This window comes from Pseudorca crassidens, chromosome 16 (genome assembly GCF_039906515.1).
Source record: "Pseudorca crassidens isolate mPseCra1 chromosome 16, mPseCra1.hap1, whole genome shotgun sequence".
NCBI classification, from domain to species: Eukaryota; Metazoa; Chordata; class Mammalia; order Artiodactyla; family Delphinidae; genus Pseudorca; species Pseudorca crassidens.
In genome coordinates, this window is record NC_090311.1 from 28,301,464 (window position 1) to 28,317,815 (window position 16,352).

The 16,352-nt window shown below is 39.3% G+C and overlaps 1 protein-coding gene across 5 annotated transcripts in view; it reads left to right on the plus strand.

Annotated features, from left to right (window-relative positions):
- Positions 1-16,352, plus strand: part of DNMBP (dynamin binding protein) — a 111,093-nt gene that overhangs the window by 20,593 nt on the left and 74,148 nt on the right. For 3 of the 5 annotated variants that reach the window (XM_067709715.1, XM_067709716.1, XM_067709712.1), the window contains exons 2-3: positions 13,886-14,040; positions 15,787-15,909. In XM_067709715.1, coding sequence (XP_067565816.1) covers positions 13,896-14,040; positions 15,787-15,909 — 268 coding nt within the window. In that variant the 5' untranslated portion in view covers positions 13,886-13,895. Of the gene's footprint in view, positions 1-2,099; positions 2,393-13,064; positions 13,292-13,885; positions 14,041-15,786; positions 15,910-16,352 lie in introns of those variants that run through there. The other 2 variants (XM_067709713.1, XM_067709714.1) reach the window with 2 other exon arrangements.

Below are 16,352 nucleotides of genomic sequence, written 5' to 3' on the forward strand. Positions count from 1 at the left end.
AGGATGAAGGAACATTTTCCAGTTCTTTATGTGGCTAGCCTAACCCTTACTGGCAAATCTGACAAGGACACTTAAAAGAATATTACAGTCTAATATCCTTTGGGAAACATAGGTGTAAAATCTCCAACAAAGTAAATTTGCACTATATAAAAAGAGTAATACATCACGAGCAAGTAGGTTTATTCCAGAAATGGCAGGTTGACTTAGTATTTGAAAATCAATGTAATTTGCCACATCGACAGAATGAAGGGGGAAAATGATCATCTCAGTAGATGCAGAAAAAGCATTTAATAAAATTTAACACCTATTCATGGTTTAGAGAAAAAAAGCCAAAACAAAATAGTATGCAGAACTAGAGCAAAGTCCTGAACTATTTCCTTCATTCCTCTTGCTAGGAATCACCATGATCTGACATGCTAGCTGCCTGGATAGCCCAGCAAAGGACTCTGAAATCTCTAGGATGTAGCTAATTAATTGGATTGTGATTTGTGTGTATTTGCTGTTTGTTAAGGAATTAGTATTCTAGCTCATATCAACTACCAGACACTACTTTTGGTTAGTTTCTGTATCGATTTTGTAATCTTATTATTAATATATCATCTTTGTTCTTCATCTCTCATGGCAGCCTGTAATATAAATCTCCCACCTGTTTGTTTCTCCTTTTTTCTTATCCTAGCTACAGTTCCTAATGTTTCACTCCTAGATTCACATGTTTCCATGTAGATACATTAGTTTCTTTACATATCATACCATTGCCCTTCCTTTCCTGTGAGATATCTCTTTTAAATCAAGTGAACCTTTCCATTGTTGAATTTTAGGTTTGAACATCCTGACTTAGGACATTTAATCCCCATTGATACCATCTAAGGAATCCACCATTCACCAAGTTTGCTGTGTCTTGGCGTAACTCTCTGGTTCATCTTGGATAGAAACTACCAGAAGATCCATATATACATTTTCCTTTCAAGTATAGTGACTCTAGTTTCTATAACTAGAAGTGTTAGTTTTTACTTATTTGTATAGAGCTGCTGGTCCCTCTCTTCCACGGTCCTTGGAAGTTGGTACTGCGTAGAATGATCTAGAATCACTCACCCTGAGAATGGTCTCAATTATTTTTAACTCCAACTGCACAGTTTCTTTCCTCCCTATTTTTCTTTCTCAGAATCTTTAGTTTTCTAAATTCCTTTTCTGATTCTTTCTTACAAAATATCAAGAATATTTTATACTGTAAAAAACCTGAAGGGTAGAGAAACTCCTTGTCTTTTAAATCTTCTTTAGCCAAAAAAATAGCCTGTGCTTGAAAGAGATAAGGAAAAGAAAAAAGATGCTTACCTTGCAGATCTCTGTACTATTAATCCTCATAGCTTGGGTTAATAAATGTTCTTGGCATCTCCTGGAAACTGTCCTAAAAACTGCCTGTTATCACATGTTTGTTTTGTTCCTTGTTAACTGCAGCTTCACCCTGAAGTTTCACTTTATAGTTTCAAGTTAATCTGCACTTCTGCAGCTGCTGTCAGTTGTATTATCTGGGCATTTATTGTATACAAAACGTATCACAGCTGTTAATTTTAATAAAGCTCCTTAGCTCAGACATGTCCAATGTATTTACTTAGGAGTCAGTGATGCTTAAATTTCATAATTGAGATTCATGCAGGATTTAAGAAATGGGAACCCGAGCAAGTACTTAAGGAACTCTTAGGTTGACCCATTTGAAAAATGTTTCTTTAATGTAAATGTCCTCAAATTTGGTAGTCCTAAAATATTAGTCTTGGAACCTTCCTCCACCAGTGCAATTTGCCAAAAAAGACAAAATTGATGTAGAGATATATAAGAAATTTTTAAAATAACTGAAAAGGGAGAAAAATATCAGCTTAATGTGGGGGAGAGAGGAGGGTGGAATCCTTCAAGTTACTTGAAACAGCTATTCCATAAGAGTCAATCCTGAAGCTTTCTTAATTTAAATTGTCTTTTGTAAAAAAAAAAAAAAAAAATTAGTTGTTTTAGATGAGAGGTGTTCCGTTTAAATCCTGAAGAGGACTGAAGGGCCCTTCCATGATTGGCAGAAACTCTGATCTATGTCCTGTTCCATCGCTTGAGGTTGTTGCCTTCCAACTTGAGACAAGTTTGAAATAAGCAAAATATAATATAAACTGTAAGACAGTTTACAATAGCAGATTCCTTTTCTACCTCATTTCTCTGATCATCCCACCTAAGTCAGAACAGGCTTTTTATTTTTTCTTACAGTCCAACATTCCGTAACCTGTTTAGCAAAGTACATGTGAGTCAGTGCTGCTGTCATCAGGAGAGCACAGTGGGTTGGAAGAAGATACTTGTTGGAGGACAGCTAGCCCAGGCCATGCTGCTCAGCTTCATGGGGGCCACCATGATCTAGGTGGGTTCTACTTTTCCTCTTCATCTGTTGCTAGTTCTCTGAGTAATCACCTGGCAGTGACTGCTGACCTTCTGTCCAAAATGAACTCTAGTGACATAAACCAGAGGAGGAAATAATGTTTTCCTAGCTTCTCTCATTTCCTTCCGGAAACAGATTTAGACTTCATTTTCTGACACCTCTTATCCTTTCACCCAGAGGAAAGAGCTCATTCTTTTTAGTCCTATATTGCCAAGAATAAGAGAACTGTGCAATTGCTTTTGAGGTTAAATATTACTTTTCATTGCTTGGACTTGAAATTTTTTAAATGGATTTCCATTCCCCAAAATGTTTTATGGAGAGTTCAGTTTCAAGACATAAGGAAATTTCCAGATGCTCGTGAAAGCATATTCCTTTGAAGGAACCTATACTGGAGAGTCCCTACGAAGAGGACCCTCTTGCATCTCTTCTCAGGTTGACAAAGATGTACCTCCCACTTTGTAGGCGCAAACAAGAAAGGAGAAACTGTCTTTTAGTTAAGGAAACTCCTTCAGAAATTTTCTTCTGAAAGTCCAGAATTTAGACTTATACTATGAATTGGGCAATATTAGGAAGAATGTGCAAGGTATCATCAGTGCTATTTGAAAGAATATAGTAAATTTTCAAAGCTCTCACACATTGTGTCCTACTTTCCTAGTAGTAAAATAGGTCACTCAGAATTTCAAAACAATTTAGAGTCTGGGTCTGATGCACCAAATCTGTCAAAAAAGTGGAGATTTTTTTGAAGGGTGGGTGCACAGGACCCCAGGCATCAATATTTTTCTAAACATGTTTTAAGCTTTCAAAATTTATATATCTACCTCTTATCTCTCACCTAGATTTAGAATGGTAGATTTAGGAAACTAACTTTATATAGTTTCCTATATTTTCTGTCTTTTTTTTTTTTTTTTTTTTTTTTGCGGTACGCGGACCTCTCACTGTCGTGGCCTCTCCCGTTGCGGAGCACAGGCTCCGGACGTGCAGGCTCAGCAGCCATGGCTCACGGGCCTAGCCGCTCCGCGGCATGTGGGATCTTTCCGGGGCATGAACCCGTGTCCCCTGCATCGGCAGGTGGACTCTCAACCACTGCGCCACCAGGGAAGCCCTGTCTCTTTTTTTATGCATAGTTCTCATAAATTCAGAAAATCCTTTTGGGCATGTATCTGTCAAGGGCTCAGCAGAACATAGAAGGCACACTCAAATTGGATAATTTGAGGAGGTCCCACTTGGAATGGACAGGTTTAGGGAAAATAACAGAGAATTGTACTGTACCCCAGGGATAGCAGGTGAGCCACCCAGACCTCAGGGGCAAGAAACCGGGTGGTTACCTAACCCAAGAGAAAGAGCTGTTTTGAGGGGGCTTTCTGATGGTGGCTGTGGCCTTTAGTAGAACAATATAGCCAACCCACAGCCCAGCAGGGAGGGACACATGGGAATAAAATACCCAACCTCACCATCCCTCTGCCTTCAGATCTCCTGCTGGTGCCACCCATTGGCTGAACCCAGCTGGAAGCCAGAGGTAGAAGAGCGCCTTGATGCAGTTCTTGGGGGTTAGCCTTGTGGAGCACAGAGCAGAGCAGAAGGGTGGAGGACAGACCTGGAAGGGGAAGTGGAAGACACCCAGCACTGGCTTATTGGTCAGTGTTCTCAGTCTATCCCAGGTCTGATATCTGTGTCTATCAGGGGAAAAGTTTAGTTTGTTATCTCAGGAGATTTTTGTAGTAAAGTCTGTCCAGACTTGCATATATGTTTCTTATCAAAAATTATTGAAGTTTACCAGGACTTCTTTCACATTCTCTCACATTTTATGACATAGATTTTTAAAATCTTTTTTCTTTTGGTAAATATATATATATAACATAGAATTTACCATTTTTACGTGTACAGTTCTGTGGCATTAAGTACATTCACATTTTTGTGCAACCAATCACCACCATCCATCTTCAGAACTTTTCCATTGTCACAAACTGAAACACTGTACCCATTTTCCTCCCCATCATCTCCTGGTAACCACCTTTCTACTTTCTGTTTCTATGGGTTTTACTACTCTTGATACATCATATAAGTGAAATCACACAGTTTTTGTCTTTTTGTGACTTAGCATAATATGCTCAAGGTTCATCTATGTTGTGGAATGTGTCAGAATGCTCTTCCTTTTTAAGGCTGAATAATATTCCATTGTATGTATATGCCACATTTTGTTTACCTATTAATCTTTTGATGGACACTTGGGTTGCATGATATACTTTTTTAAGTGTTATTTTTATTTCTGAGTATTTTTTTTAAGATGTTGGGGGTAGGAGTTTATTAATTTATTATTTATTTTTGATGTGCTGGGTCTTCGTTTCTGTGCGAGGGCTTTCTCTAGTTGTGGCAAGCGGGGGCCACTCTTCATCGCAGTGCACGGGCCTCTCACTATCACAGGCTCTCTTGTTGCGGAGCACGGGCTCCAGATGCGCAGGCTCAGCAGTTGTGGCTCACAGGCCCAGTTGCTCCGCGGCATGTGGGATCCTCCCAGACCAGGGCTCGAAGCCGTGTCCCCTGCACCAGCAGGCAGATTCTCAACCACTGCGCCACCAGGGAAGCCCAATTTCTGAGTATGTTTTCATTAATACATTCTCTCTCATGGCTGTAACTTTTACATGTCCAGTCTGATGTCTCACAAATCTACAAGGTGAATAAGAGCAAGGGAGCTGAGACATGAAAGGTGGAGGTGGGCTTGAGCAAGAGAGAAGGGCATCATCTGGAAGCAGTAGAGAGTGGGGAGAGTTTAAATGTGTGGACAGACAGTGGAACCCCCCATGGAAAAAAGAAACAGCATGTAAACAAAGAACAAGTTCTGGACAGAAAGTGCTTTATGGGAGCAGAGAGCATTTCGATTGGCTAGAACTGCACAAGGACTATTTATGAATAAGTGGGGTGAGAAACAATTTAAAAAATTTAAAGTTTGACTTGAAAAAAGTGTGCTTTGCCAGATAAATTTAGGAAAGCTGGATTAAAAAGTGATTCTTGCCTGGATTGACTCAGTATTTATTTTTTATGCCCCTCCAAGAGAGAAATATGGCTTATAGCCTTTCCCAGGTTTATAATGACCATAGAGCTCTTGTATTTGGGTGCAATATGATTAGTGTCCTCAGAACATATTTTGGGGAAGTGGTGGAGACTAAGCTAAGCTTCTTGGGGGCAGGAACTACAGCTTATATCATCTTGAGTATTCCTTGGTACATCAGGGGAGCAAAAATGGATTAAGAGGTAGCTGCCAAGGTCTTCAGTCCATAGAAAGTGTTAAAGTATCCTTGCGGCACTAAAAAAAAAATCACTGCAGATTTAAGAATCAGGGAACTTCCCTGGTGGTGCAGTGATTAAGAATCTGCCTGCTGAACACTCTATGACATAAATCACAGCAAGATCCTTTTTGACCCACCTCCTAGAGAAATGGAAATAAAAACAAAAATAAACAAATGGGACCTAATGAAACTTAAAAGTTTTTGCATAGCAAAGGAAACCATAAACAAGACGAAAAGACAACCCTCAGAATGGGAGAAAATATTTGCAAATGAAGCAACTGACAAAAGATTAATCTCCAAAACTTACAAGCAGCTCATGCAGCTCAATATCAAAAAAACAAACAGCCCAATCCAGAAATGGGCAAAAGACCTAAATAGACATTTCTTCAAAGAAGATATACAGATTGCTAACAAACACATGAAAGAATGCTCAACATCATTAATCATTAGAGAAATGCAAATCAAAACTACAATGAGATATCATCTCACACTGGTCAGAATGGCCATCATCAAAAAATCTAGAAACAATAAATGCTGGAGAGGGTGTGGAGAAAACGGAACCCTCTTGCACTGATGGTGGGAATGTAAATTGATACAGCCACTATGGAGAACAGTATGGAGGTTCCTTAAAAAACTAAAAATAGAACTACCATACGACCCAGCGATCCCACTACTGGGCATATACCCTGAGAACACCATAATTCAAAAAGAGTCACGTACCACAGTGTTCACTGCAGCTCTATTTACAATAGCCAGGACATGGAAGCAACCTAACTGTCCATCAGCAGATGAATGGATAAAGAAGATGTGGCACATATATACAATGGAATATTACTCAGCCATAAAAAGAAATGAAATTGAGTTATTTGTAGTGAGGTGGTTGGACCTAGAGTCTGTCATACAGAGTGAAGTAAGTCAGAGAGAGAAAAACAAATACTGTATGCTAACACATATATGTGGAATCTAAAAAAAAAAAAATGGTCATGAAGAACCTAGGGGCAGGACAGGAATAAAGACGCAGACGTAGAGAATGGACTTGAGGACACGGGGAGGGGGAAAGGAAAGCTGGGACAAAGTGAGAGAGTGGCATGGACATATATACACTACCAAATGTAAAACCTATAGCTAGTGGGAAGCAGCCGCATAGCACAGGGAGATTAGCTTGGTGCTTTGTGACGACCTAGAGGAGTGGGATAGGGAGGGTGGGAGGGAGGGAGAGGCAAGGGAGAAGAGATATGGGGATATATGTATATGTATAGCTGATTCACTTTGTTATAAAGCAGAAACTAATACACCATTGTAAAGCAGTTATACTCCAATAAAGGTGTTAAAAAAAAAAAAAGAATCCGCCTGCCAATGCAGGGGACACGGATTCGATTCCTGGTCCGGGAAGACCCCACATGCTGCCGAGCAACTAAGTCCACGCGCCACAACTACTGAGCCTGCGCTCTAGAGCCCGTGAGCCACAACTACTGAAGCCTGTGCGCCTAGAGCACATGCTCTGCAGCAAGAGAAGCCACTGCAATGAGAAGCCCACACACCGCAATGAAGAGTAGCCCCTGCTTGCTGCAACTAGAGAAAGCCCGCAAGCAGCAATAAAGACCAAACACAGCAAAAACAAACAAACAAACAAAAAAACCCAAACAGTTTCTGCTCTTTAGATCTCTCCCTCATTGAAAGATAAGCCTGAGTATCTCCTTCTAAGAGAGTGGTCAGGTTATCTGCAGGGTCTTATTTTGTCCTGTGTAGGGTGGATACCTTGGGATAGGAGTTGAGTTGCTTAGGACAATAGAGGAGAGTTTAAATGCTCCTGTCAGTCACCAACAGAATTAGAGAATAAATATTTAAAGAATATGGGGTTAAAGAGTCATCAAATGATTAGTCTACCCAGCAGAGCCAAATTTTTAGCCTGCGTGGGAATTTGATTGACTCTGTTTGGCTTGATTAATATTTGTTGAATATGTGAATGAATTATAGAGAGTAGGAAAACCTTGTAAATTCTTAGCAACTGTGTAATATGTAAAGATTGACAGTTTAAAAGATTAACCAGGTTCACTGACAGATGAGTGGGGAGAAAAGAATTGTATCTTTAGCCAAGAAGAGAGGAAAATGGTACTTCCCAAAAAGAAAACAGACAAACTGTAAACAAATAATAAACTCTAGTTAAGACATATGCTGAAGTACTGGGGGAAATGTCTGTGCTTTATTTTGAAATGCATCAAAGATAAAATAAAATATATTTGAAATGCATCAAAAAATAACATGGACTGATAAATGGATAAAGAGAGAGATGGTATGTGATAAAGTGGCTGCAATAACCTCTTAATGGTAGACTCTAGGTGGTGGGTGTAAAATTCTTTCAACTTGGCTGTTTGAAGATTTTTGTAATACAATATCAGAGTACTAAGGAGAGGAAAAAGGAAATCTAGAGATTTTGGAGGAAGAACCAGTGAGATTTAAGAGAAGTAACATTTATAGTAAAAAGAACATGGGCATTGGAGTCAAACAGACCTGAACTCTGGTTCTGGTTTAGCTCTTTGCCAGAGAGCTGAGCCTACTGTCTGTGGGCTGTAGAAGATGAAGTGCAAGATTTTAATGTTTGATCTGAAAGATTTATATGACACTGTTACTGAAGCTGGAAGGTAAAACTGTGGAGAAGAGATGGTTACTTTAGTTTCAGGTAAGTGGAAGAAGAGATTTTGATATGAACAGTTCCATGTGTTTTCCTAAAGTTCAATAAATCATTTGCTCACCAAAAATTACTCATTGAGCATTACTCCAGACCAGTGAACAAAACAGACAAAAATCTCCTCCCTCATAGAGTTTTACATCCTGTAAGTGTTTGAAGAATGAAGAATCTTTACACCTCAAATGCAGTGACTCTGCAAAGGTGGAAGGGCTGGCATTCACCAGCAAGAGAAGAAGTGTTGTTTTCATAGCAAACTTTCTGATATCCCAGACTTTATGCCATACAGGCATTTATTTCCTCTGCTTTCTCTCAAGCCCATCTGCTTTCTGATTTCCAATGTAGTTCTTTTTACTTCCATCTGAAGTTGGTGGAACAGTTCATATATAAGCTAGTTATGATTGAGTTTCAAAACATATGTTCTGGGGTGGTTTTTTGTTTTGTTTTTTCTTTCTTTTTGTTTTTTGTTTTGGCTGCACTGTGTGGCTTGCAGGATCTTAGTTCCCTGACCAGGGATTGAACCCGGGTCACGGCAGTGAAAGCACTGACTCCTAACCACTGGACTGCCAGGGAATTCCCAGTCCCGGCTTCTAAAATGGCCCAGACAAAAACAATAATTGTTGCTTTTTATAGTGTATACAGGGAAGACAGATGAAATTCATGATATTCCACATAAAACAGAGGACATAAAGATCTCCTCTCTGGTCTCACCCACAAATCATGTAGTTTAGCCAGGCTCTGATTTCATCACCCTTCCAGGGTGTGTATTCCTCAGCGATTACACACTCCTTCCAATAGGGTGGGAGGTCAGTCAGTAAACGTATTTATTGAGCCAGACCCTCCTCTGCTTCTGAGTCATATTCTGGAAGGAAGGTTCTCAGGGAGAAGCTTTAACTCTTTCAAATAACAAAAGTTACTCCTCCGTGTAACAGGGTAGGTCTCTAAGTTATCCTGTGGGGCTTATGCTAATTCTTTACTTGATACTTTAGATAATGAGGTATATATTTAGTCTGATAGTGAGATGGAATTTGAGAAAATACAGTAGTAGAAGGAAAATAATATCTACCTGGCTCAGCCTTGAGGAATTGTTTTAATAACTTATAGATGGCTAAGGGTTTTGAAAAGTATTGTTTGTTTTAGGGAAAAACTATTTATGGCACCACCCTTATGTGGAAATTTGACATCTGGAAGACAGCCAGAAAGTAAGAAAGGGGCCTCAGAGCACATAAAAAATAACTGTTGAAGGACTCGAGCACTACCACATGTACTTTACCACTGCAGAAGAGTTTGTTAGCCTCTCATTTGACGCATGTTTACTTTTTATTTATCTGGAAACTTTAAATAATTTTGGTGGGGTGTGTGTGGTCCTCCCACCCCCTAACAGATTATAAACAACAATCTAGAAAGAGGTAGAAAAGTTGACAGAGGAAATAAAGTGATAGCAAAGGGAAAGCTGACATTAAAAGAGAAAGACCTAAAAGTTACATAGTACTGGTATTTTGTATTACAGCAGAGTACAGTAAGGTATGGTCTTAATAATGAACTTACTAAGTTCATGTTCAGTGTCTTTTCTTCTACTGAAGAAGGCAAGGGTGTATATAATGTGCCTATTTTAAAACATGGTCAAAGTTAACCACGTTTTGACGTGTTGAAATGGTAAATTCTGTAGAGTTTATATACTTGAAATATCACATTCTGGCGATGCTGTATTGGTGGCACACATTTGATCTTGTAGCTGATTATGGGAATGATGTTTAGTAATAACTGCTAACATTTATTGAGCACCTAGGTGCTGGCTTAGGTCCTTTCATACTATTAGCATACTGGTTAAGGCTTTGGAGACAGGCAGATCTGGGTTCCTATTCCATGTCTGACTGACTTTGTGACCTGGACAGGTTATATAAGCTCTCTGACCTCGTATCCTCACTAGCAAAATGGGAATCAATTATATACAATAAGGTTGTTGTGAGAACTCAGTGAGGGAATTCATAGTACAATGCATGGCACATAGTAAGTGCTCAATAAATGTTAGGCATTAGTATAATTATTTTTATCATTATGACCATCCTCTTGATGATTATTATGAAAGTATGATTATCTCCATTTTTCTGAAAAAGGAAGCTGAAGCCCAAAGAGTTTAAGTAATATATCCAAGGTGAAAAAGCTAATAACGAACGGAGCTGGGATTTGAACCTTGATTTCTCTGACTCAAGGAGCCTCGTACTTTGCATTCACATTATGCTGCCTCCTCAGTGTGTGATTTTAATTCTATATATTTTTAATACTTAAAGAAAATATGTGGTGGGAGAGGATGTGGGGAATGGTACTAGCTACTTCTCTTCTCCATTGTGTACCCAAGTCATCTCATTATAGGAAAAAAAGTTTCAGTAACTCAAAGATAAGCTCTTTTTACTCAACAGTTCAAATTAAATATGTAATATGTGTGTTGCATGTGCCATTAAAATCTTATAGGCCCTTCACATTAACGGACTGAACAGTTTCTTATGTGCCTAAATGTTTGTCCACATCATTTGTAGACTGTAAACTTAGAGCTATAACTATCCTTTTTTGTAATTAGGCACTTAGTGCTTTTTGATGTTGTTTATTGTTATATGTGAGATGAAAGTTAGAATCCTCATCTCTGCCAACACCAAATGATACTTGAGGCAAATAAAGAAAAATAGGCTTGGGGCCTGGACACTCTGGAGATCTTCTGCCGCTCCTTGCAAAAGACCTTGGAGAAGTGTAAGGTAATCATGGCTGAAGGTAATCATGGCTGATGGCATATGCCCTCTATTTATTGCCTCCCTTTCTATTGCTTAACATGTCCTTAGGCTCCCTTGACACAAAGTAACAGACGCATTGTCTTATTACAGCACAGACACCATAAGATAGTATGCAAGTTTGGGCCGTAGGCGTCCTTGAACCGAAAACACATTCTTGATCTGGTATAGTGTACTAAAGCTTGTCTGGAGGCGCCATCTACATAGCCCTTTCTTATTCTTCTTATGGATTTGTCTTTTTCAATGCATTTTAAATCTGGGCCACTGAGGTATGGTCCTGCTGCTGTTCTTCAGGTCAAATCGGTTTTTTTACAGGCACGGTCTCAGTAGGTAGAGGCCGGAATGCACTCAGTCTGAATCCTGGCCCTGCTGCTGTAAGCTCTGTGATCTTGAACAAATTTTCTAACTTGCTGAGCCTCAGTACCCTCATCTTTAAGATAGCTGTGGGGAGGGACTACACCAAATTAAAAAGCTCTCAGTCACTTCCCCCAGTGGTTGAGAGTCCATCTGCCAATGCAGGGGACACGGGTTCGAGCCCTGGTCCAGGAGGCTCCTACATGCCGTGGAGCAACTAAGCCTGTGTGCCACAACGACTGAGCCTGCGCTCTAGAGCCCACGAGTCACAACTACTGAGCCTGTGTGCCACAGCTACTGAAGCCCGCACGCCTAGAGCCCATGCTCTGCAACAAGAGAAGCCACCGCAATGAGAAGCCCGTGCACTGCAGCAAAGAGCAGCCTCCACTCGCCGCAACTAGAGAAAGCCCACGCACAGTAACAAGACCCGTGGCAGCCAAAAATAAATAAATTTATATTAAAAAAAAGCTTTTGTACAACAAAGGAAACTAACTATCAGCAAAACGAAAACGCCACGTACTGAATGGGAGAAGATATTTGCAAATGATACATCCAACTCAACATCAAAAAAACAAGCAACCCAATTAAAAAACAGGCAGAGGATCTAGACATTTTTCCAGAGAAGGCATACAGGTGGCCAACAGGCACATGAAGGAAATGCAAAGAAAAACTACAATGAGATGTCATCTCACACCTGTCAGATTGGCTGTTAAAGATAATAAATAACAAGTGTGGGCGAGGATGTGGAGAAAAGGCAAACCTTATGCAGTGTTGGTGGGAATGTAAATGGGTACAAACACTATGGAAAACAGTATGGAGTTTCCTCAAAAAATTAAAAATAGGACTACCGTATGATCCAGCAATTCCACTCCTGGGTATTTATCTGAAGAAAGCTAATTCAGAAAGATATATGTACGCCTGTGTTCATTGCAGCATTATTTACAAAAGCTATGGAAGCAAGCTTAGTGCCCATTAACAGATGAATGGATGAAGAAGATAGAATGGAATATTCCATGACAATGGAATATTATTCATAAAAAAAGAATGGAATCTTGTCATTTTCAATAACATGGATGGACCTAGAGGGTGTTCTGCTAAATGAATAAGTCAGAGAAAGACAAATACTGTATGATTTCACTTATATGTGGAATCTAAAAAACAAATGAACAAACATAAAACAAAAAAAGTCATAGATACGAAGAACAAACAGGTGGTTGCCAGAAGGGAGGGGGGTGAGGGGAGGAAAGAAATAGGTGAGAGAGTTTAAGAAGTAACCTCCAGTTGTAAAATAAATGAGTCATGGTATAGTGTGGGGAATATAGTTAATAACTAGTATCTTTGTATGGTGACATATGACTAGACTTATCGTGGTGATCATTTTGAAATGCATAGAAATATTGAATCGCTAAGTTGTGTAACAGGAACTGACAGTGTTGTAGGTCAACTATACTTCAAAAATAAACAAACAAACTCATGGAAAAAAAGATCAGATTTGTGGGGACCAGAGGCTGGGCGGGCGGAGGGGCGGGAATTGGTCAAAGACAGTCAAAAGGTATAAACTCCCAGTTATAAGGTAAATAAGTACTAGAGATGTCATGTACAGCACGATCAATATAATTAACACAGCTATATGTTATGTATGAAAGTTGTTAAGAGAGTAAATCCTAAGAGCCATCCTCATAAGGAAAAATACATTTTTTTCTTTTTCATTTTGTATCTGTATGGGGTGATGGACATTCACTACACTTATTGTGATCATCACTTCATGTTGTATGTAAGTCAAATCATTATGCTTTGTACCTTAAACTTATGCAGAGCTATATGCCAATTATATCGCAATAAAACTTGAAGAAAAAATAAAATAAAATACATGTGGAAATACAAAGGGAAAAAGATAAGCAAAAAAGATAGTTATGGGGAATAGATGAAATGCCATATTTAAAATCCCTACTTTTTAAATACCATATTTTAAGAGCACCCTCTTGCCTGGTACCTTAAAAATGTTAATTCCCATGTTGCCTTCTTCAAGCATATTGGAAAGTCTGCATTTCCAAGTTGCATGTTTTCTATTCCACATAGCTATAAGTCACTTTTTTTTTTCAATTCCAGAATGACTTGGAGAATTAAATGAAAACATATGAGGAAATTATTGTTTTTAAAGAAATGAGACAGTATTTTGAAAGTACAAACTTCTTATTTGCTTAGCTTTGACTTCATTATAAGTAGTCTTATATATACTTTATATCTTAGTAATAATTTATTATTAATAAGATACTTTATATCTTAATGATAATTCTCAAGATACCAATCTATATTACAGTGTCTTAAATACTTATGCTTTCCCATTTCTTTTGACCTTTCTTTCCAGGTTATGAAAGATGGAGGCTGGCTCAGTGGTTCGAGCCATCTTTGACTTCTGCCCTAGCGTATCAGAAGAACTGCCGCTCTTTGTGGGAGATGTTATTGAGGTGTTGGCAGTGGTGGATGAATTTTGGCTTCTAGGAAAGAAAGAGGATGTGACAGGTAAGAGGTTCATAATTCCTCACGTACAAAATAGACCACAGACCCTCCCTTCTTTCCATATTAAAAATAAAGGTTTGGGCTTCCCTGGTGGCGCAGTGGTTAAGAGTCCGCCTGCCGATGCAGAGGACACGGGTTCGTGCCCCGGTTCGGGAAGATCCCACATGCCACGGAGTGGCTGGGCCCGTGAGCCATGGCCCCTGAGCCTGTGCGTCTGGAGCTTGTGCTCCGCAACGGGAGAGGCCACAGCAGTGAGAGGCCCGTGTACCACAAAAAAAAAAAAATAATAAAAAAATAAAAAATAAAGGTTTAAGGGGAAGCCCAATAAATACACTTCAGATCCTTTTGTGTTTTCTGTGTGTGTTTACTGTGGTTTCTGCCAGCAAGGAGAGAATGTCTGTTATCACTGCCTCTCTCCTTACTGGTTCCTTTAAAAGGTTGACATGGTTAGGTACCAGCTGCCCTCCTAGATTCGTGGGTGTCCTAAATTTATTAAATCTGCCCTCTACCCTAGATGCACTTAACTCCCACTTTCCATGCACCTGGTTTCCTTTTTTCTATTCTTGAAAAATGTTAGCACCAGTTTCTTTTATGAATTTGCCAAGGGAAGGCTGGAAGTTTTTCCCCCACACTATGCATCTATGTTAAATCCAATCTTTAACTTATATATATTTATGGAAGTCTGGGCTGGAGTATATCATACAGTCCTTAGAACAGACTCTTATTGTTACTTAAGCCACATTTGGGAGATGATAGATTATTTCCCAGTAGAAGTGACATCTCAGCTGAGATAAAAATGGTGAGTAGGAGTTAGCAAGGCAAAGAGGATAGGCAGAGAGAATTATTCAGAGGCCCTGGAATGAGAGAGAAAGAACATGGAAGGACTGAGAAAGTTCATTCTGGCATATGGAGTGTGAATGGTGGAGCGGGGGGAGATGGCATGGGGAGATGAGCAGAAGCTAGATCATGGAGGACAGCGCATGCCATGGAAAGGAGTTGTGGAAACAGGATACTGTAAACGTGCTTTAAGCACAATCAGATTTGTCTTTTAGAAAGCTCGATGCTGCAGATTGAAGAATGATAGGAAAGGGCAAAGCCAAAGGCAGGGAGGTGGGATGGGAAGTGGTTGCAGTAATCCAGGTGAGAGGTGCTGATGGCTTGGACCGAGGTGGTGAATCTGGAGATAAGTGGACATATGCAAGAGATAGTTAGAAGGTGGAATCAACTAAACTTTCCGATGTGTTCCAACTGACAGGCCCTGTTTGTCTATTATTACTTGTTAAAACCCTGCCAATCTTCAGATTCAACTGTAGTCTTTTTCATAAAATTTTTCATTTTCTTCCTGACCCATTTCCTACCTTCTCTGAACTTCCATAGCAATTTGTGTACCTAGGATGTGACACTGGATTTCAAACTGAATTATCGTTTATGTCTGAATTCGATTTTATGTCTGAATCAAATTTTAAGATTTTTCAGGGCCAAGACTGTCTTACTCATTTTCCCCTCTGCAGTGTGCCTTTGACAGAGTGACACCCAGTAAATGCTCATTGAATTGAATTGCACTCTCTGTGTTCTGCATGCACCTAATTTTGTGCACTGCATGTTTTCTACACTATATTCTCCAGTGATGAGTACTCAGTGAGTTTTCAATTCAGGGTTTATAAATGGGATCACAAAAAAGGTTTTTGTCCTGGTACACAGACAGAAAAAAGGAATTTTAATATTGGAAATGTTTGCTTTTATTTTCAGGACAGTTCCCCAGCAGTTTTGTGGAAGTTGTTACCATTCCCAGTCTAAAAGAGGGCGAGAGACTGTTTGTCTGTATCTGTGAATTTACATCCCTAGAATTGAACAGCCTTTCCCTCCATCGAGGTAAGTTGATCATCCAAGAGTAGACTGTTCAAAATAAGATTGGTGGAGTCAGTCCATTTTGACAACTAGATCTTTTTTTTTGAATTTTTATGTGACTAACCTCTAGAGAGTCTTCAATAATACCAAGATAGTGCTGACAATAATAATGCCTTATATTTGAGTAGCATTTCATAATTTCCACAGCATTTTCTCTCACAAATACATTCTCATTTCATTCTCAGCACAGACCTGGCAGGTAGCAAAGTGAGTATTATTAACTGCATTTAAAAAATAATGAAAATGACTTCCTCCACTTACCATAAAAAAAAAATGATAATAATAATGAGAATGAGATTCAAAGAATGTTACCTGCAGTTGAGAAGTTTTGGCCTCAGAATGTGAAGTTACATCACCTGATTATTTGTAAGCCCGGTATTCTCTTTCTACTGCCCCAGGTTGTAGCT